General features: G+C 33.9%; 1 protein-coding gene across 4 annotated transcripts in view; it reads left to right on the top strand.

Moving 5' to 3' along the window:
- The window catches only part of STXBP4 (syntaxin binding protein 4), a 135,794-nt gene that overhangs the window by 47,795 nt on the left and 64,609 nt on the right, over positions 1–23,390 (top strand). For 3 of the 4 annotated variants that reach the window (XM_012766270.2, XM_012769972.2, XM_012771525.2), the window contains 3 exons: positions 17,242–17,418; positions 21,506–21,622; positions 22,106–22,155. In XM_012766270.2, the coding sequence (XP_012621724.2) occupies positions 17,242–17,418; positions 21,506–21,622; positions 22,106–22,155 (344 nt within the window). Of the gene's footprint in view, positions 1–17,241; positions 17,419–21,505; positions 21,623–22,105; positions 22,156–23,390 lie in introns of those variants that run through there. The other variant, XM_075994449.1, reaches the window with a different exon arrangement.

Genomic DNA, 23,390 nt, shown 5'->3' with positions numbered 1-23,390 from the left:
ATAATTTTTTCAAAGGACTTCAGAGTTTAAGAGCCTAAAAGTTTGAAGCTCTAACTCGAGGGGGGATGAGGGGTAAGGGTAATATATGTAACCTTAACATTTGTATCTCCATAATATGCTGAAATAAAAAAACAAAGAGCCTAAAACTGTCAAAAATGTAGCAGATTTCTGAAAAATAATAGGTTTGATATGTATTTTTTATTATCATCATTACCATCATTATGAAAGGCCCAAGAACATAGGGAAACATGGAAAGATGAAGTGTAGGAAATGACGTGTGCGTAGCTATGTTAGCGCCAAAGCATATGGGCACTTGAATACCAATCTAAGATTTTAGACAATGGACTGCCATTGAAGATTCAACAAGGGGGAAAAAATGAACAACTTGCTCCACCTATAATCTGATCCCACTTTTTCTTTCACACTCTACATCCAACTTGTTGGCCCTACTTTTTAAAAAAATTACAGAATTTTACCACTTTTTACCACTTGCATCACTGGTGTAAGCCACCATCATCTCCTGCCTGTGTTATTATTAGAGCTTCCTACCACCAGATCACCTTGTGTTTACCATGCCACACCCCCATACAGTTTAATCTGAACACAACAGCCAGAAATATCGTTTTAAAACTTAAGTTAGAACCCTCCAGGACTTTCCGTCTCACTCAAAGTAAAAGCCAAAAATGCTGCAAGTAAATGCCAAAGCCTGTGAAGGCCTACATGATCTGCTGACCTCCCCTCCATTCTCATCGCATTCTTCCTACCCCAGTGACCTCAGCTCTTTCCACTCTTCTCCCTCTGCTCTCCTACTAGTTCTCCAGGCCTTCTGACCTCCGTGCACCATCATCCCACTCACACTCTCAGCCTTGCCATGTGTAGGGTTTTTGGTATTACTGATTGCTTCTTTACCTCTTACATAATTTACTTGTGTTTTGCCCTTTATCTATGTCTGCCAACTAGAGGGTAAGCTTCATTGATTTGCTATCTGATTTATCTTACAACAATAACTGGTGAAGAGTAGGTCCTCAATATTTGGTGCATGGATGAAGGGATGAATGCAGAATATACTTTAAAATTAAACTGATAACAGGTTGGGAAATAACTGAAAATCAGATAAGAAGCTATTATAATAATTGAGAACATGGCCGGGCGCTGTGGCTCACGCCTGTAATCCTAGCTCTTGGGAGGCCGAGGCGGGCGGATTGCTCAAGGTCAGGAGTTCAAAACCAGCCTGAGCAAGAGCGAGACCCCGTCTCTACTATAAATAGAAAGAAATTAATTGGCCAACTGATATATATATAAAAAAAATTAGCCGGGCATGGTGGCGCATGCCTGTAGTCCCAGCTACTCGGGAGGCTGAGGCAGAAGGATCACTCAAGCCCAGGAGTTTGAGGTTGCTGTGAGCTAGGCTGACGCCACGGCACTCACTCTAGCCTGGACAACAAAGTGAGACTCTGTCTCAAAAAAAAAAAAAAAAAAAAAAAAATAATTGAGAACATCACTGTCCCATAGAAATATACTGAAAGCCGCTCAAGTATTATTAAATTTTCTAATAGTCACACTTTTAAAAAAGTAAAAAGAAACAGGTGAAATTATCTAAATATATTCTATTTAGTCTAATGTATCCAAAATATCATTTTTGCATGCAATACCTTAATAATTCATTAATTAGATATTTTTACACTCTTTTTTCATACCGTATCTTTTAAACACAGTGTTATTTTACAGTGTGAGCACATCTCAATTTTTACACTAAATTTTCATTGGAAATACTGGATCTGTGTTTAGATTTAATAAAATTTACAGTTGAAAAAATAGATTCACATACCCAAATGGTTCCAACCTTAATTTAAAAATGTTTAATAACTGAATACCAAATATGTTTACATCCACACTGATAAAAGTATTTTATTTTTTTAGAAAAATTTGTCTTTAAGCAAAATCTTTTCAAAGCTATGTATGTTAAAGTTAAGTATATTCTTAATTCTTGTCAATTCAGTATTATTAGCTTCAAACACAAAGGGTATTACATATAATGAAAGCAACTCTAAATTTAGCTCAGTACCAGCAAAGCATACTTCAAAATGTTTTTAGTTTTTATAGCCAATTTATATAACACTGTGATAATCCTACATATTAATTTATGGTAGAAAATATGTGAAGTCATTATTTTTTATTTATGTTATGAAAAATGTCAATGTCAGTATAAATTCTTATGCTTTTCTAGCTTCACAAATAAGCTTTCTTTTTTTGGAGTTTAAAATTTAGCTCATTTACATGCAATATAATATTCAGAAAATGTAAATCACGCTGCCTTTTTTTAATCTTTGATTATTGAATATTAAGCATGCATTCCTTTTGTTTTAAAAAAAAACCTTAAATTGGAGTTAAAAGTACAGTAAATCTTTGTAAAACTCTTCCACAACCTAGCCAAGGAGTATTGGCAAAGAACACAGGATCGTTAAATTCATTGTCTTCCATTTTCTTAACAGTTCCATAAACTAGTGATGACTCATAGAATTTACACACATATATTAAACAATGTTAACTGTATCCGTGATGCTTCACATAAAATCAGCTTCAGAAAACTGACCACAAATATTTTCAATATGTATCATACAGTGAAATGAAACAATTAAAAAAAAAACAGTCTCTTATTTGAAAATTTTAGTAAATCCAGATTTTTCATTCAATGTAGCCAGAACAATAGTATGATAAAAACTTCTTCATTATCTAGCTGTAATTCTTTTTTTGATAGTTATAAAGGGTTAAAAACATCTATACTGAAAGTTTGACTTTTTTAGACTGAAAAATCAACATTTCATCATAAATTTGGAAGTCCTTTGAGATAATAAATGCCTAAAGTATGAATTGGATAGTGTTTCTTATATCACATGGTTCACCTAAAGCGAAAGGAAAGTACTTGTAGTTTTTCAGATTTTGAATTAGTTATCATTGATAGTATTAGAAAGTTATTATAGTCTATGGGCATTTGTTTTGTGACTTAATGACTTTTTATCTATCTTTGCCTATCTTTTCTGAGCATTTTATCATAACTGAAATTACCATCTCAATCTAAAAATGGTTTCCACTTTCGTGCAAAAATCCAATCAATTTTATAGCTGGATTTTACAAATGTTGGACCTTTACTTCTGATTTTAGATGACTAATTTTATTTATTCTTTTTTGATTGTTAAAAGGAAACTTATCAGATTTACCATGCATTTGCAAAAATGTCTCTTAATATTGCTCACTTTATATATATTTAAAAAATGTCTTACGCAATAAACACAACTTTTGCAAACTGCAATTGCATTAATAATGAAATTTACAACATACCACCTCCTAGTCTCTTTTTACTGTTTTGGTAATAATACAAGCTAATTCACCTCCACTTTATTTTGCATCTGTAGTATACGTTCATTTAAATTAAATTTAAATTTAATTAAATTTTGTTCCTTCTTTGTGGACAGATTATGAACTAAATAAAAATATAATTATGGTCTAATAAAAATGAGTATTTCAATTTAATTAGAGTTATGATTTACATAGGTATATTGTAATTCATGCTGTCTGCATAAAATATTCAGATAAGCACACTGTGTGTACACGTTGGTGTGTAAAAAAAAAAAAAAGATTCAAAATTAATCAGTTTGTTGGCACTGACCAGATCAGTTAGGTGTTTATGTATAGTACTCAAATGACTTACATGCCTAACACAGACATTACAGTTCAACAATAATATCTTACATGATACAATGAATAAAATTACTAAAACAATAAAGTTTTGTTTAATGGAAAAATATTTTACACTTTTTCAGTTTTTATTTTATTTTTTATGCTTTTTATTACCTTTTTTTTTTTTTGAGACAGAGTCTCTGTCACCCGGGCAAGAGTGCTGTGGTGTCAGCTTAGCTCACAGTAACCTCCAGCTCCTGGGCTCAAGTGAACCTCCTGCCTCAGCCTCCCAAGTAGCTGGGACTACAGTCACTGGCCACCACACCCAGCTAATTTTTCTATTTTTAGAAGAGACGGGTCTCACTTTTGCTCAGACTGGTCTCAAATTCCTGACATAAAGCAGTCCTCCCGCCTTGGCCTCCCAGAGTGCTAGGATTACAGGCATGAGCCACAGCACCCAGTCCCACTTCTTAAATTTTTAAATTTAAATGCATACTAATTAAAATTAAATTAAAAATTCAGTTCCTTAGTTGACTAGCTATATTTCAGGTGCTCAGTAGCCACATATAACTAGTGGCCACCATGATTGGATAGTACCAATCTACAGCTCTGCATCCTTGCTACTCAAAGAGTGTCAGCAACAGCAGCAGTGTCAGCGACACCTGGAACTCAGAAATGCAGTCTCAGATCTCATCCCAGACCTATGGAATCAGAATCTGCATTAACAAGTCTTCAGGTGATTTATGCCTTAATATTTGAGAAGTACTTGTCCAGAGAATAGGCAATAGAGGATTTAGTGGTAATGGCAATATAACAAAGGGATCTATGCAAAAGATGCAATGAGGATAAAGTCAACCAGATTTGATATAATTGATAGAATGTGCACTAATAAGCAAAAAGAGCAGTCAGACTTTATAATTTAGTAACTGAGAGGCTGTAATGATGCAAGTAACAAAACAAGATAAATGAGATTGAGGGTAAAAATGTGTTAATTCAGAGTAGTACTTAATGTAAAGTTTCCAGTTGTAGCAAAAGTAATTAAAATACATGTATATATCTGTGTATACAAACCCACATGTATACATACTGAAATACTATTTATTTCATAAACACACACTCAGTAAAAAAGTAAACTACCCAAATCAACCCTAAAATTGTCTATTTTTAGGATATACTGACCATGTTTACCATTTAGCTTTTTTGTGTATACAAGGATATTATTCTATTTAGGGGATTTTGGTTAATAAAAGTTTCTATGCTTTGGTGAAAATACTGCCATTCCAGTTTTCTAAAGATTTTTTTTATAATTAATGAGTCTTTAAAAATTATAGAGAGTATATATAACTCTTAAAAATTTTTAAAAACTGTAAACTTACATTGTATGAAATTTGACAAAGTTTCTTCCCTTTGATTTGGTATCCTTTTGAAGTTTTTGACACTGTCATACAGTACTAATGATTATGCCATATAAATCCTTTAAACACATAGGTAACCTAATTACTAAAACACCATTAGATTGACCTTCAGTTTGTTGTCCAATGATGGTTACCGGTTGCTTCAAAAGAGAGGAGGGAACACAATTTGATATCCTTTATTCACTAATAAATTTTTAATCGAATTATTGTGAGGCAGTGGCGTGATCCAAAAAACAATAATCCCCCTTTTATTATGTTTTTAAAACACTTACCATGTAGTCAGAAGAAATTATTTTTATTTTCATCATTTTGGACCTGGGACAAGACTCCCACCTATTGACGCTGTTTGTTGGGAGGGAGCAAGGACATAGGGAGACAGCAGCAGAAGGAACCTGGCAGGCCACATGAGGTAGCTGGGCCCCTGCCAACCCAGCCGCCTTCCCAGGACAGGCCCTGCCCACTCCCCTGGGACTTCTCAGGCCTAAACCATCTTGGAGACCCAGGGCTACGTCCGTCCCCCACCCTGAGCTGGCCCCTCTGGCACACAGTTGCCACAAAACTGGTCCCCTTTCCTGGGACCTGGGACCAGTGCCAAGGCTTTTTTTTTTTTTCTTTTTGTACAGACTGGGTTTCACTATGTTGCCTGTGGAGGCTGGTCTTCAACTCGTAGCCTCAAGGGATCCTCCTACCTCTGCCTCACAAAGCGCTGGGATTGGAGGTTATGAGCCACCTTGCCTGACCGATAATCCCCCCTTTTGAAGGCTCATTAGCTATTTTAAATTATGGAAATTCACATACCTTTATCTAGTGTAGTGGCCTGAAAAGAAAGCAATAAAGAACTAAAAGAGAGAATGGGAGAAAGGAAGGGAAAGGAAGGAAATTAATAAATAAAAGGAAAGAACAAGCTGTTGAAGGCCTCCTTTTTCACTAGAAGGATCAGGCCTGTTTTTCTCAACCAGGGATAGCTACCAGAATACTTACTGTCTTGTAAAGAATTGGCTGTACTGTTCTCTAAAACTTAAGTATTTTTTGATGAGTTTTTATGTCTTACAGAATAACCCAGCCTTACTGTTTAAAATCATGAGCACAATTTCCCATGAAATTATACTTGTTATTTTTTTCTTCATGTTCTAACAACTTTTAACAGGCATGGGCTGTTCTAGCAATTTCCTTTGATCAACAACTTTCTAAAACCTACTCTCACATTTAAGTTGTTTTTAAGGTTTCTTTCAGCGTAGTGTTATGACCTAAGGCAGCAATGAATTGGTGAACAGTCCAAAGCCAAAATATTTAGCTTGTCTGAACCAGTCTTTGCCCTAAAGAAACATGGGAAATTGTTCATTTGGCAACTTCTCTAGGTTCAGATAAGCCCAGTTGTAGTTGGCCTCACCTGGGCAAAGATTGGGTTGAATGCCTGAGGAGAGCATACAGTCCTGACGCAGAAATGTAAGGTCGAATCAACACAGGATTCTCTGTGGACAGTCAAGGTTGGACATGAACTTAGTAACAGCTGGTGCAGCTGACACGTGAGCTATCTTAGTTTATGGATGAAGCAACAAAGGAAACCTTAAGAACGAATTAAATGTATCTTTAAAAGAACAACAATAAGTGATTACTTAAGTAGTACTCACACTTCTGCACTTTTAAAGATTGTGTTCCTTTGTGTATTTATTTAAGAAATGGTAGAGCCTCTAATTTTTAGAATTAATATGACTTCCCATTCTTTTTACACTTCTTTAGTGATCTGAATTTTTAACAGTTTTTCAGCATAGTACTAGAAGGTATTCTAAGATGCTATTTCATCTTTAGAAGAAAAATACATATATTTGATTTGTCAGTCTTTTCTGTTCTAAAAGCATCCTATAGTAAAATATTTGTTTTTATTTCTGGTGGTCACATGTGACCTCAGAATGACAACTTTTATTTTCTATTAAAAACCCTCTTTACAAATTAGCTAGGGGTGGTGGTGCACACCTATTGTCCTAGGAGACTGAGGCAGAAGGATCACTTGAGCCCAGGAATTTGAGGCTGCAGGGAGCTATGATGACACCACTGCACTCTACCCTGAGCAATAAAGTGAGACCCGGTCTCAAAAAAAGAAATACCAAAAAACCCTCTTTATGAAGATTTTTGATGCTGCTCTTTTGTAGCCACAATCACTTCCTTCTACCTGCTTCCCTAATGCCTAGCAACCCCTAATCTATTCTCTATCTCCATAATTTTGCTATTTCAAGAATGTTATGTATTAGCCATGTGTGATGGCACCTGCTTGTAGTCTCAGACACTCAGGAGGCTGAAGCAGGAGGATCACTTGAGCCCGGGAGTTTGAGGCTGCAGTGAGCTATGATCACACCACTAAACTACAGGGTGGGTGACAGGGCAAGACCCTATCTCAAAACAAAAAGAATGTTATATAAATGGAATCATATAGTGTTTCACTTTGGGGGATTGGCTCTTTTTATTCAGCATAATTGCCTTGAGATCCATCCATATTGTTGTATATATCCATAGGTTGCTCCTTTTTATTGGTGAGTGCATATAAAATGGGTTAAATTTAAATAGAGTTAGTGGACTGTATTCCTGCTTGTCATATTCTACTACAGTAATGTAAGATTGGGAGAGTCTGGATGAAGAGTGTATGGGACCTCTATGTATTATTTCTTGCAATTATATGTAAATCCACAATTATCTTAAATGGTCTTTTAAAAAGAAAAAAAAACCTTTTGAGAAAAGAAATTATAAAGATATTATGATGACAGACAGCAATCTGATTGAAGAAACTTATTAAACAAATTTAGTTTGGTTTATTTTTCAACATTAATTCCCCTTTTTGTGATTGAGAAAATGACTCCTGTATTCTCCACCATTATACTCTGCCCAAGGAACCACCTAAGGTGAAGACAGCTTGCTTGAAAAGGGAACACCAGGACAGGTTTTGGAGAGCCCAGTTGGCATTCCTGTTTGCACAGACACCAGCCATACCTAGTGATTCACTCGAGGTGAACGTAGCATTCTAAGCAAGCATTGGCAAACAAAGGTGTCTATTTCAGAATTCCCATTTGCAAATAATTGTCTTTTTAATGTAGAAAATGTCTTACCACTTTAAGGATTCTGAGAGAAATTTTATTATCCTATTTATAATGTACATCTCATTTTAATTTAGAATCACAGAATTTTCAGTGTTAGAAGAATTTGGAAGAGAAATAATCTTATTCTTTATAGGAACCTTCCACTTGATGATTGCCTGTAGTCAGTTGGCCTAGTTAGAACTGATGATGCTCTGAGGTTCTAGATTCCATACGGTGAGCCACTTACTTTCTGACTGTTCAGGGAGCATGCCACACTTTCTCATCAATTGTATCACACATGCCTATAGCAACTCATATGAGAGACTTGGCAAGAAAATTTAAGAAACATTTATTAAATGCCTGTTTTTATATGGAGGCACAATGAACATTAAACATATAATCTACAAGGAACTATCAATCTAGAGAGAAAAAAAAGAAAAATAGAGCAAAACCATCACTTCCTAGAAAGCATTTCATAATAAGTTCCCTATAAGTGATGAGTAGTCAGAGCCATATTTGTATACAAAAGTAGGCATTATTCCCTATAATTTTCCTTATTTAAAAACAAATACACATCTTTAAAATTCCGTTAGTCAGTTACTAAGAGAACACCTTTCAGAGTATATTTTAAACATCTATGTAGAAGCCAAACATTTATGTTTCTTAATGTTAGAATAAATATATATATTTATTTACTGACAAACTAGTAAATTTTACCTAAGGAGGAAGTAGTGATAAGGCAGTTAATACTATAAAACTCTTATCTTGGCAGTTTACTATGTGAGAGACACTTTTAGTGCTCATATCAATATGGGAATCATGACATTGTATCAGATGATTTATTCACAAACTATTTTAAAGTTGAAAACAAGACTTCTCTAACCATGACCAACCCCACATAACTATATCACTGTATTCGAGAATACTGTACTTTGATTCATTGTCATCCATGTTAGGTACCAAAGACTGTCTATAACCAAATTCAAGTTAAATTGTGAACACCATCACAGTTCTTCAGTATTTTTTTTAATATATATATTTTTTTATTTCGGCATATTATGGGGGCACAGATTTTAAGGTTTCAATAAATGCCCTTTCCCCCCCTCCCCCCACAAGTCTGAGTTTCCAGCATGAAGGCAACTGATTTCCTAATGTGGTCACTAGTGACATTCTGATACCCCTGTTATGTGCCCTTTATCTTATCTGTATCTCCTTCCCACTCCTGCTTTTTCCTCTTCCCGCTACTTAATCACTGTTTTTCCCTTTGCCTCACCTCAATTTCTAAGATCTCTTTATATCCTAAAGTTATTAACCCTAATTCTACCAATTCTGGGGCAGATATTTTCCCCTGTCTACAAATCACCTTTCTAATTTTTTAATGGTTTTTAAACATAGGTGTTTTTGTGTTATCGAATTTTTTTCTTTATGACTTCTCCTTTTTTATAACTTTTTAAAAGTTCATTCCTAGCCATATTTCAGATATATGCTTACCTATATCCCTCCCACATCTTTCTTTCTTTAACCCGTCTGAAAAAATATTTTGTTTGATATATGGCATGAAATGAGGGTCTATACTTTATACTCTTTTTTTCCCCAGATAGTTTGTTGTCATAATCAGTTATTGTTTTGTGGTATCACCATTATCATATATTAAATTCTTACATAATCTAGGGTCTGTTTGAGGCTATCTGGTATTTCCAGTTTCTTTGTCAATAACTATTTATTGGGTGAATGACTATTTTATCTAAATCATCTTTGACTGGTGCCAACTATTGTAGCTTTCTGTATTAGCCTTAAACTTGGGCTATGTCTCATCTTGTTTGTTTCTTTCTTTCTTCTTGTTTTTATTTCAGAATTCGCTTACCAGTTCTCACTGATTTAGTCTTCCAAATCAAACTTAAATATCTTTTTATTTAGATCTTATTATATCTAGCTTCAAATTTAGAATTCTTGGTCAAGTTCCTCCAAAACAAAATTTGATAAAATTTTGATTCCACTTTAGTTAAACTCCTAAAGGTTAATTTTGAAGGAATACATTTCTGTTTTGAAGACAAATCTCCTTTAAACCACAACTTCAGATGAATTCTAAATGTTTAATATCTTTAAAAAGTAGCCTTTGAGCTATATACCACGTTTCAATGAAGATAGTTTAAATTCCAATTTTGAAAGGAACTTTCCAATCCTGTGAATCAGAATTGGAGAATTAGAAAAATAGTTTCTTATGTCAACCTTCATTAAGCCGGAAAACACATGTTCAGGGTTAAATATATTATCAAAACAGGGTTTTAACTAATTAATATTTATATTGTGAAGAAGTTTCACATGATAAAATTTATCAGATAGATATACTGTGTGTCTGTCTTTGTTTAAAGACTTCTCTTTATAAAGGAGATTGAAAATTGTTTCTTTGATTTTCTTTGATGTTCATTGAGAGGCAGAAATCAATTTTGCACCTTTTGGGGAGTGAGGCAGCTGCAGGTAAAGAAGTTGACAACTCTTGAGAGAATTAATTAGAGCTAATTATAATTTGATTGACCTGCTTTTCTTCCAAAAAGCTTAACCAGTCTTCCTTTGTAAAATGAGGATTTTGCTTTCTCATACAAACTAAAGAAAATCTTTGTTTCTTAAACTTACTGATACTTATCTTTATTACACACTTTATAAAGAGGTGTTGCTACTTAAATTGAGGAATCAAGGATTGAATGGGATTAGAAAGAACCTTTAAGATTATGTAGTTCTTGAGAGCATGCACTATATTAACTCATGATGGAAAATTGTAATTTTTAAGGAAATATAAATTAATGTGCATACTTTTTAAATCTCATATTTAATGAAAAAACAAGAATAAAATTGTCAAACAAGTATAACTGTACTTTTTTAACTGTGATATTTTATTTATTCCACTTAGTTTTGATATAATCTCATTTGCTTGATAAACACCATAGAAGAATTTTTAATTCATAAAGAGAGTATATTGAAATCATTTGCTTTTTATTATATGGTGTTTCTCATAGTGTGGTTTGTGGTTGTTATTGTAATCATTAAATTAAATATAGTTCAACTAATATTCTCATAAAACTGAAACCTTTTATGAAAGAATTCCCTATGAAAACTTCTTACCTAATAAAGTTCTCTAAGGCAATTATTATATATGAAAAATGAAATAGTCATTTTCATGGTTTGTCAACTCAGTTATATCTCATTTTTATGTTAAGTGGAACACCTGCCCATATTTGATAAGGTTTTTATTCTCAGACATCTTGTGTTCTAATTTGGGCCGTCAAGACCCTTTGATTTTAGAAAGTTAGGTAATAAAATATTTTAATGACAGTTCAAGATAGCAGTAGGAGAAAGCAGTAGGAGATACTTAGTATGTAATTCATTACAGACGACAGATATTATAAAAGATTAAAAGGAGGAAAAGATCATTTATACTAAGTGGACAGAGGTAGATTTTGAAGGACAAGTGAGAACTAGATGAAGGGAAAAAAGAGGAAAAGGGTATATACCTAATGGAATAATGTGGCCAAAAGCATCTTGGGTATAGGAGAGTTTAGTCTAGGAAATGCAGTTAAGTTAAGGTACTTGTAGTAGTATAATAGTAAATTGTTATAATTTACTATTATATCTTAGTTTTTCTTTTATTATCTAACTTACTAAACTGAATTAAACTCTACCTAATACATAGTAAATATGTAATCATGTAAAAGAGTTGAGTGTACTAAAGCTAGAAAGGTTGTTTAGAATAGGTAGAAGAGAACTTTGAAGTATGGAGAGTCAGGATGTGTTTATCATGTACCATTTACTTAGGTTGGTTACCTACGGTGGAACTTAAGCAATATTTTGGGAAAATCATTCCTTTCAGAAGTATGTAGACTACATTACAGTGAAGAATACAGTAGGCAGAGTGATCACTGATTTGATTTTCCTGGTATCCAAGCATGAGGCGATAGACATGAATTAGTAATATGGTGATAATAATGGAAATTAAGGAATAGCTACAAATTACATCATAAATGAAGACTTCACAGTGCTTAATTACTGGTTAGGTATGGAGGGGGAGAGGTAGGTTGGATGCATGCATAGAGGGGGAGTAAGGAAAGAGAAAGGAGAGAGCACATATTGAAGATATATAAAAAGTTCTGTGAATTCGTATTTTCTCCCAAATGCGTCCATGCGGGAAAGGGTGAGTTGTAGATTCATTCATCAATATCTGCAAAACACTTTGAGATCACCCACTGAGAGGCATATTACACATATTTTAATAAATCAAATACATAAGTTAAGGAAACTAGACATAACTTGCTTTTAACATTTTTGTTCAACAGCCCTCTTCCTGCAGTAACCCTTAATCTTTTTCACAAGCTGTGATGGGACCAAAAAGTGTTTTCCAATGAGTGGATGTAGGAAGCTGATAAGAGAAGTATTCTTTAGGGCTTGGTAGCATAAGCTACATTGCACTAAAACATATATCTCTCTGCATTCTCCTTTTTCTCCTGTCAGCCATTGACATTTTGAAAGATTTACTGATGAACTTAAAAATTACAGAACTTCTAAGGTTAGTGATGTGGATGTACTGGCCTAATTACAAATGTGCAACTGCAGTTAATGCTTTTTCCTTCTACTTTAGGGAGCCGTTAGAAGTCATAACTAGAGAGGACAGGGTTTTACATAATTGTTAACATTAAAAAAGACGTGCAAATAGTGTTTCCAAACCACTTCTCTAAAGTTCAAGAGCTGGTATTACTCACTGAGTGTCTCAGGAAAACCCTTAATAAATTATCTAGTCTAGCTTTCTGATCACATAGGTGATTATGTATATTTTTCCAAAGTAGTAAATAGGAAAGGGAAAAAATGGTACCAAGAATGTAGTTTCTTTAACCTGCTTGTGAGAAAATAGCTGTTATTTCCCATTATACAAATTAACAAACTGAGTCTTAGAGAATTATACAGCTAGAAAGTGGAAAAAATCACAAGTCTAAGATTCTGACCTAGATATGTCCCACCCAAAGCCCATGATTTTTATTCTGGAGCACGTTAACCTTGGGGGGAAAAATGTGGTGGGAAAATACATAGCATATTATTCTGTGTTCAAGCCGGCACTGCTATTTGTTCCAATACAAGTCCAAAGTATTCATAGCCTATAGTGATTTTCATTAGTTCAAATTATATTTTCAAAGAAGAATTTGGTCAGATCTTCCTTAAAGATTCATTACGAAATTGTGAAGTAGATAAGCCTTGGTTTACAAATGGGCAGCATGAGTTGAAGGCATTTTTTTCAATGTCACCAAAAAAAATTTAAGTCAGAGATTTTACTTCATAAGTCAGGACTCCCTTCTAGTACATTTGCTCGTACTGCTTAGTATTAAAAAGCATAATGCTTATGTGGATTTTTATAACTTACTATTATATCTTAGTTTTTCTTTTATTATCTAACTTACTAAACTCTACCTAATACATAGTAAATCAGTAAATTGACTGCAGCATTTGTCCTGATGGGATTTCAGGCTCATGGTGAGGCACTGGGAAAATTCTGGCTCAATTGTTACTGACATAGGAGGCTTTACAGTTATTTATTAGAAGACAGCCTGGGAGGAAAAGGGAAAATGGATTTATGTGATCCTGTATTGCTAAATATGGCACACTGCTGTTATCTTTTCTTCGCTGCTTCCTCTAAGAGTCATCATTTCAATGCACTAATCTTTTAAACAGCCATTCAGTGGGAACTGGGCTAGAGCTTTGCTAAGGGGTCACATTCACCAGCCTGACAGTTGTACGTTTACAAAAGAAATAGCATGAATTTATTCAGCATCAAAACCTCTGCATCTTTTACCACCCAACCACATTTCACACTGTATTACCATCAGTGCACTATAATGGCTATATAAATTCCATCCAGATTCTTCATTTAATTAACTAGCATTCTTTGAACAAAAATAAAAGTGCTGTTTTTATAGAGGAATAAAAGCTGCATGAAGTGAGTGTGAAGGAGACAAATCATCAAATTAGTTATTCTTCATTGCAGCTATGGAGAATTTTCTGCCCCTCCTCTTTCTCTTCAGAGGCAATATTTTTTTAAGCTTGATTGAATGGAAAATGGGGAGCTCTTTAACAGCCTCAAATATGTTTGAGTCTGCTATAATGGCCGCATCCTAAGCTCATACAGGGCTGGGCACTAATGAGATTGTCATCTACAAGTGATTTTTGTTTTAACATTTTCTGTAGTTGGTGAGGTAATATGGCACAGTAGCCAAGAACTTTGTAATGAGACTGCCTGGATTCAGATCCTAGCTCTGCCACTCATTAGGTTTGTGGTTCTGAGTAAGTCACTTAACCTTTCTGTGCATCAATGTCCTATCCATAAAATGAGGGTAATAATAGGAGAATAATAATAGACATACTCCACATAGTAGTGTGCAGATTAACCAAGTCGAGGCCTGTAAAACACCCAGAACAGTTCTGGCACATGGTAAGCCTTTTTCTCCTGTGTGCCCGGCAACAGTCTGGTGTGAAGGTGATCCAGCTATTGCACTGGTGACGCTCTGGATAACCTGGATTGAACCGACTGATATAGTAGACTAAGTAGATGCCCCTTTCTTTCCCAGATATTTTTTTTTCTAAAAGAAAGAAATATCTTTTAGGTCTTCCCTTTTATTACAAGACAATTACTTTCAGATACAAGGAAATAAAGTTCTTTAAATCAAGGGTATAAAATTCAGTTGGTTGGCCACATCTCTCCATCCTGCACCCTGCTGCTGGATTTAGCTTTCTAAAGTACTTTCTCATATCATTTTCTGCTCACAAGGCTTCAAGATGTCCGCAGATTTAAGCTCCTTTGCCTGTCATGCCATTTCTACCAGTCCGGGCTCTTTCCCTCCCTCTTCCCAGCATTTTTTATCCATTACTCCCCTACAGGAAGCCTCTACTACAGTCAAAATTGGTCTGGTTTTGTTTCTCAAATGTGCCACATTCCTTCTCCTCACTCTTCCTTTGTTCACATTATTCTTTTTGTCTAACATATTCTCCTCTCTTGATCTATTTATCTAAGTCATACTTCACATTCTAAGCTGAGCCAGAAAAAGGGAACATATGTTTTACCTCTTTGCATGTTTGTCATACAACATTGTTGTCTAGATTCACTAGCTGCTAAATAAATGCTGTTGATGAACTATCCCATTGGCTCTACATTCAAGCTATATTTAGAATCTAACCACTTCACATTATCTCCACCACTGTCACCCTTGTTCAAGCCACAACTGATTTTTGCCTGTCCCCTTCCTCTTCTCCCAGCTTCCACCTTTGCCCACTCCATACAGTCTTCTCTAAACACAACAGCAAAAGTAATCCTTTTAATATTTTAGCCAAGCCACATCAATTCTCTGCTCAAAACCTCCAATCACTTCCCAGCTCACCCTGAGTAAAACCAAAGTTCTTAAAATGGCCTACAAATTCCCTTAAGATCTGCCACTCCACTCTCCTCTACCCCCATCTCTACACTTACTCCTGTTACCACTCTGTCCTCATGTCTTCCTACTCTCCTATTCCTGTCCCCTACTATTTCCACCTCTGCCAGCCTGGTCCCCTTGCTGTTCTCTGACTGTGCAAGGCACAGTCCCACTTCAGGACCTTTGCACCAACAGTTCCCTCTGCCTGGAAGGCTCTTCCTCGGCAATCATGGCTCCATTCCTCCTGCAGGTCTCTAATCAGATATCTTCTCAATGAGATCTTCACTGATAATCCCTAATTTACTATCTCCCCAAACTAGAATGTAAATTCTGAAGGGCAAGAGGGAAGGATTTTTGTCTATTCCCAGTATCTGAAACAGAACCTGACACGTAATAAATACTTAATAAATCATTATTGAATGTATGAATGAAAAACTGACCCTTAAGAATATGTCCATATTCCTAAGCCTCCCAGCACTTCAAATGTATTTAGCTCAAACAAATGCAAGTGTCCCATAACAGCTCCAGAAAAATTAAAATAGCTATAGTTTAATATTAGCCATGGCAATTGGAGCAGAAAGTTCTACTGCAGAGAAGAGATTTCTGCATCAAGTAAAGAAAAAGAAATGCTTTACAATATAACTGCCATGTTAAATTATATTTGTATACTGTCTTTGACCTAGCAGCAAGATACATATTTTCCCTACCCCCAAGGTACATTTTGAGAGAAAACGTGGTTTTGGCTACTCTATCCTCTTCCCAAGGTGGAGAATGTAGTGTATGAGGTTTTTTTATTTTGTTCTGTTTTGTTGTGTTTTGTCTTGTTTTGTTTTGTTTTGTCATTTAGAGACAGAGTTAAAATGGTGGAAAGAAAGCATTAATGTTGGTGTCAGGTAGACCGGGGTTCAAATTCTGGCACTACTCTGTATTCTTGAACAGGTTATGTAACCTCTCTGAATGTCTATTTGCTTATGTATGAAATGATTTTTAATAATGCCTTTCTCTCAGTGTTGTTCTGAAGATTAAATGACAAAAGACCCAGGAAACACCTTAGACATAAAATGTGTTTAATAAATGTCTTATAAGCATTGCATCCTACACATAATGCTATATATTTTGCTATTAAATTCTAGTCAAATGGTAGCAATTAAACTGATGTCTAGGGGAAAACTTTAGCCCCTGAGACTTGGTCCAGGAAGAATCCCCACAACACTATAAATCTCTAAGCAGCATGTGATAAAACTCCAAGAGCCTTTTTAGAACATAAACTCTACCACCTACTTGAGTTTTGTTATAGCCCACCCTTATTTTTTGAGCAAATTGTTATTCTTCTCTTTTCCATTTTCCATTCTCTTCCACTTCCCTAATTTTCAAAATGTTATGCTAGGTATGTGAAGTTAAGAGATTCCATACTGAAAATTATCCAAGAAATCAACAAAGGAAAAAGTAAGATCAAGCGGCTGCTTCACATAGTAAAATAACACGAATATTAATTTCTAAATTGAGAAGTGAAGAACCTATGTATATTGATTTTTTGGAATTATAACTTCTAAAATGAGGAAAATATTTTGTGTAAACCACTGTACTATTTGTTACATGTTTTTTCTTAAATGACATTAATTTTTAAATCTTTAGGAAGCCAAAGCTGTAGTTGAAGAATCGAGAGCCCTGCGAAGTCGGATTCATCTTGCTGAAGCTGCACAGAGGCAGGCACACGGAATGGAAATGGACTATGAAGAAGTGATCCGTCTGTTAGAGGCCGAGATTACAGAGCTAAAGGCTCAGCTTGCTGATTATTCTGACCAAAATAAAGTAAGCAAAACAGTCTTCTAGTTACCATGGTTTCCTTGCCGTTGTCATGTATCCTGTTTTCATTTTCTTTTCATCTGCACTTCTAAACTAGGTCAGTGTTTGTCTTCTATTATTCAATGATAGGATGATGTGTCGTGATGGGAGTAATGTGAAGGTCTTGAGCCTTCCTTTATCCAGATAGCTGTGGGATGGAAAAAGCATGTGCCAAAATAGGTCATTGGTCAACACTGTTAAGCTCTGCATTAAGTCCTGGAACTAATTTTACATTTAATTGATTACATTGGGTTTTTTTCCTTTCTGTTTCTAAACTTGCTAATTTGTCTGTGGGGATGGAACGAGGGGGGTCTAGGGGGTAGGTTTTGTTCTTTCATTAGAATACTCAAGGAAGTATGAAAGCTAAAGAATTTTTGCCTAAGACCCAAGATAATTAATGGGAAGAAAGTTTGAATTTCTTTTTTCTTTTTTTAAAATGTAAGGTGTAGTAAATTAGTCTCAAATAGAGCTTCCAATTTCAATAGCAAGATCCTGAATGCTTTACACAAGGCAATGTGAATTTTATGTGAATTTTTTTTACATAATACATACTATATTCATTGAATAGGCTTCAAAAACTATAACAGACATATATATTTTTACTTTACTGACATAAGGAAGAAAATTAAATAAATTGAAATAGATATTTTATAACTTCATGAGTTGTTTACTTATAAACATAATAGGTGTCTATATCCTAATCCAATCAGTCTTCAAGAGAACATACAGCAAATTTGAATAACTTATGACTATTTAAACATAAAAGAGTTAAATAATTCAAATATACCGAGTAAAAATGAAACTAGTTTTAGAAATGCAAAATACAGAAGAAAATCTGAAATTTTCTTTGGTTAGCTCTTAAAAGTCACTAACATATTTCTGGCATTGGTTCGTCCATTTAAACCAATTTCACAAGAAAGCTGAAGTTTCCATCGCACTTTGATAATACCACAAGGCCAAGAGAAAACATATTACTTGATAAAGCAGCGATACTTAGGAATATTACAATTTTTTTGGTTTTTTTTTTTTTTTACTTTTGACCCAGTTATATATGTGATTATTTTATATAACATTAACCCAATTCTGAAAATATTTTGGGAATTATCAAATATTAAAAGTACTTTTTTATAATAATTATAGTTACTTTTGAAGGGAATATCAACCATTTAAGTAATATAACTTTAAAGAAGTTCACGTGAAATTATTCAACTTTTTTTTTTTAAGCTTGGGTTATTTGTAGTCTCTCTTGACTAGCTCCCAGCTTAGAAACATTTTTGTCCTAAGTTGCCTGGTAATATAATGTATTCAGTTTTTCTCTGTCTTGGCATAATGGGGGTCTCATGCCATTGTTCTTAACAAGATCCTGAACTAAGCCAGTAACCTATCTCTGAAAACAGTCTTTTTAAGGAGATGTTAGACGTGGGCATCTCAACATTCAACATTTTCCAAACTCAATACCAGTGGAAAAAGAGAAGGAAGCTTTTTTTAATTGTGTGAGATTGCTTAAAGAGACATTGACCAATATGTTACAGAATTAGGATTCAAATATTTATTTTTAAGACATAGATTTTTTTTTGTTGCAAAAGTGCTCTTGTTTTTCATTACAATTTTTTCCTTATATTATCTATTTACTTATTTATCTTTTAGGTTTTTTAAAATTCACCTCTAGCTTAAGAAATAAAACATTACTAACACCTTTGAAGCCACAATTTTCCTCTCCAATTACATCCCATTCCCTTATCCTCAGAGACTTTCCTAGATTCAGTGTTAACCATTTTCTTGATAATTTTACCACCTGTGTATATATCCCTTAACAATATGTTGTTGGTTTTGCCTGTTTATCAACTTTATGTAAATATAAATATTTGTATCATTCTGACTTGTTTTTTTCACACAACATTTTGTTTTTGCAATTCATCCATTGGAAGTTTACAGCTAGTTTATATCTTTTCTTTGCTTCTTTGTACTCTGTTGCTTGGATATACTACAGTGAATACAATACTAATCCATTCTGCATTTGATGGACAGTCCAATTGATTTTGTGGCACTGTATGAGGTAGCGATCCTTTTCATTCTTTGTTTATTCTAAATGAATAAACAAACTGCTATCCATCACCACTTATCCATTTACTAAAAAGCTTCTTCTTTCCTAATTGATCTACAAAATCAGCTGTTGTATATCAAGATTCCACGTGTGTGTGGATTTGTTTGAAGTTCTCTGTTCTTTTTCATTGGTCTATGTATATTCCTTTGCAAAAACCACACTGTGTTGCTTACCATATCTTTTACAGTAATTCTTGATATCTGATCATCCTGCCTGTTCTTTCTTTTGAAAATGTGTTGGCTACATAACCTTTGATCTTTTATTATCTATTTTAGACTCATCAATTCTACCAATTTTTACTGAAAATTTATTAAATATATAGATTAATTTGGGAATAATTTACATATTGTAAATTATGGAATTTACATTATAATTGTCTTTATTTATGAACACCGAGGTACAGAAAGATTAATTGTATTGCCGCCAGAGAATCTAGTTTATTGAACTAACAACTCTTCAAAATTTGTTGATGCTTACTTCATGGCTTACTATGTAGTTGGTGTTCACAAATGTTTAAAGTGAGCTTGAAAAGAATTCTGCACCTATTAGATGCAATTGTTTTGTATACTACACTAGATCAGGGCCATTAATTTGGGCGCTCAATTCTTCTCAATTCATATTAATTTTTTTGTCTGCTTGAGCCATCATTTACTCAGGAAAGTATGTTAAAATCTCCCTTTTGTTTTCCTTTTTTCCTCCTTTTCCTTCATTCACATTTCAAATTTTATCTTTCTTTGTTCATTATGAGAAATTTCTTTACCTCTGTCATCTAGTTCACCCATTCTCTTTTCAACTGTATCTAAATTGATGTTAAATCTATAAATCAAGTTTCTGATTTAGTTATCTTACATTTTATTTTTGACATTGATTTTTTATATTATGAGGATCTGTTTTGATAGTTTTCTTTCTCTTATTATACTTTTAATTCCTTCTTAATATTTAAAACATAGTAAACATAATTAGTTTATACTCTCAATCTTATCACTCCAATCGCTTCTGTCTTTATAGGTCTAATCCTATAATTTGTTTCCTTCACCTGACTTTTACTCATGGAGCTCATGTGTTGGTTATTTTTTTTGTGTGTGTGGGGTCATGTTCTTTTGACATTACCTATGGGAATTATTTGAGAGCTGAGTTGAAAAATCTCTCCAAAGAACTTGTGTGTTTACTTCTACTAGCTTGGGACCAATTTAAACTAAATTTTCAGCTTATGGATTTTCAGGCCACACAGGTAATAAAAATTCTGGCCCTAAACTTGCATGAGTGGAGTCTTGTGGTTAAGAATTAGTCAGTAGACACTTTTTTTTTTTTACTCACTCAGTAGGGCCAAAATCTAAACACTGTTTACCTTTGTGAAGTTTATTTCTTCCTACTTCACCCATTAAAGTTCTTTTGTTTGCCATTTGTGCCTGATCAAACCCCAAACTATAGGCCACCAGAGATCAGAGCAAATTATGCTTCAGCCCTCTCTTACCACAGTGGGTTCACCCAGCATTGCTGTTGCTTATCTCCATGGAATTCCTTTACTTACTTGCCAGCTTCATTTTAATTGGATTATATTGCATTATATATATATATATGTGTGTGTGTGTGTGTGTGTGTGTGTGTATCTTCAGCATTTTTAGTTGTGCTATACTAATAGGGATTTCTGTCAGCATCTGGTAAGATATATTGCCTCCCAAAATTATGAACTAATTTAAATGTATTTACTCTAAGAATCAATACAGTCAGATGCAGCTTATCTCATAAAACTTGCGGCATCCTTGCCTCATGTGAATTAACTTTTAAATATGCAATTAGTTACATGCTTCCCTAAATCAAAAGATATGTCCAGTAAGAGAGGAAATATATGATGTGGTAATATTGAATATTAGTTTATAAAAATTGAATAGGGACCAGTAATATAAAAGAGAAGAAATGTGTAAGATACTCTTTTTGATATCTGTCTAGGAAAATGTTCAGGATTTAAGAAAGAGAATAACAGTACTTGACTGCCAATTGCGAAAATCAGAAATGGCTCGAAAAACTTTTGAGGAATCCACTGAAAAGCTTCTTCATTTTGTAGAGGTAAGTTTTTCTGTTATATTACATTATGTCCACTTTTAAGAAATATAGGCAACTCACATATACATTAATATCATGGTGTTTGGTGGCTAGTGAAACATCCTCTGGTCTCCAAATAGCAATGCTAACTTATAAGATTTTAAATTGCTTAGACGATGAAGAGACCAGCTAATGTTATATAGATTATTAAGAGAAATAATTGGGACAGAGTAACATGATCCCAAATATATACTATGTTTTAATGAATATTTTCCTAAAAATTCTGATACTGTATAAACATTATTAGATAAATATAAAGAAGTGTTTTTATAGCTATAATATTTCTGAGTAGAATTTCATGTTAATATAACTGATTTCTCTGACCCCACATAACAGAAACATCTGTTTAATCAATGGGGAGGGGAGATTATTAGTTAAGCAAATAAAGACATTTTTTAAAAAACTGTCAAACTTATGTATCTCCTTCACCATCTTGTTTGTTGCTAGGCTATTCAAGAAATATTTTCTGATAATTCTGCTCCTTTATCAAATTTAAGGTAAGAATATTTAAGTGCTTTTTGCAGACTATGGCCACTGATTAAATTCTCCATGTGACAGTTGTGACTAAAATACTAAAAATCTCTCAAATAGTCTTAAGATGCTATTTAACTCCCATTGGATGTTATTGTTTAATATCTTGTGGAAATAGGTGCGAGAACATGTTATTTTTGGTCCCATCTCTATAAAAGAAATTTCTGGAGATACTTAGCCAATCATTGTACTTGTACTCTAAAATTGAGGTAGGAGTGACCTATCCTGTCTTTGTCAAAAATTTTGTATGGATGAGATTAACTTGAAGTTCTTTATGCAGTGGGTGTATGAATAAATGTTACTAGTCACAAATTCACTGTTAAAGGTCAATCTCAACCCAGCAGATTAATTGTTAGGGCAAATAGAATTTTGTAAAACATAGTCATGCAATCAGTTTCTTTCACTTTTATCATTTAGCAGATATAAGTAAAAGATATGTACTTGCATAATAGTATACCTTGATTTTCTTATTATTCATAATATATTTCAGACTTCAAGTTTCTTATTGGAAGTTATAAACATACTAATCAGATTTATTTATTTCAAACCACAAGTTTAAGGTCATTTTGATACATGTTGAAAGACATATATATACAAAAGGAAGATTCTTGTTTATACATTTTCAAAGGAATTTTTTCCTCACCTTACAATAGCTGCCACTAGTTCTAGATGTCTTCTACTTCTAGCAGTATACATTTACAGAAACATAGGGAAAAACTCTACCCTTTACTGTGAAAACAGCAGTTTAATAAATGAAATAAATGAAGATATTTTAGATGTCCACGCATTTTTTTAATTTAGAATAACTATAGTCGTTCACTTTTATGCTCATTTTAATATAATGTTTTATTTTTTATAATGAAGGAATCTGACATTTCTTATTGTTATCTGTGCTGCTTATGATACAAGATAAATGTGAATTCCATGATTATTATTTTCACTAATGATCTTAAAATAGTAATTGTATTTCCCTTGTATGAGGTTAAGTGTGCCCCCCGCCCACCGCCAAGGTCTCATTTTTGACCTTGACTAAAAATTCAAAAGTGTCCTAGGTTAAAAATGATTATGTAAAAGCCAGAGCCTACCCTTGCCTTAAACTGCTTTATGGGGAAAAAAGGCAACTTTTCACCATGTCTTAGAAAGTTAAACACTAGTAAAATCTGGTCCAATCTACTTAATGTACCATATATCTTCTATATAG

This window comes from Microcebus murinus, chromosome 18 (assembly GCF_040939455.1).
Source record: "Microcebus murinus isolate Inina chromosome 18, M.murinus_Inina_mat1.0, whole genome shotgun sequence".
Lineage (NCBI taxonomy): Eukaryota > Metazoa > Chordata > Mammalia > Primates > Cheirogaleidae > Microcebus > Microcebus murinus.
This window is presented reverse-complemented; position numbering and strand designations above follow the sequence as displayed.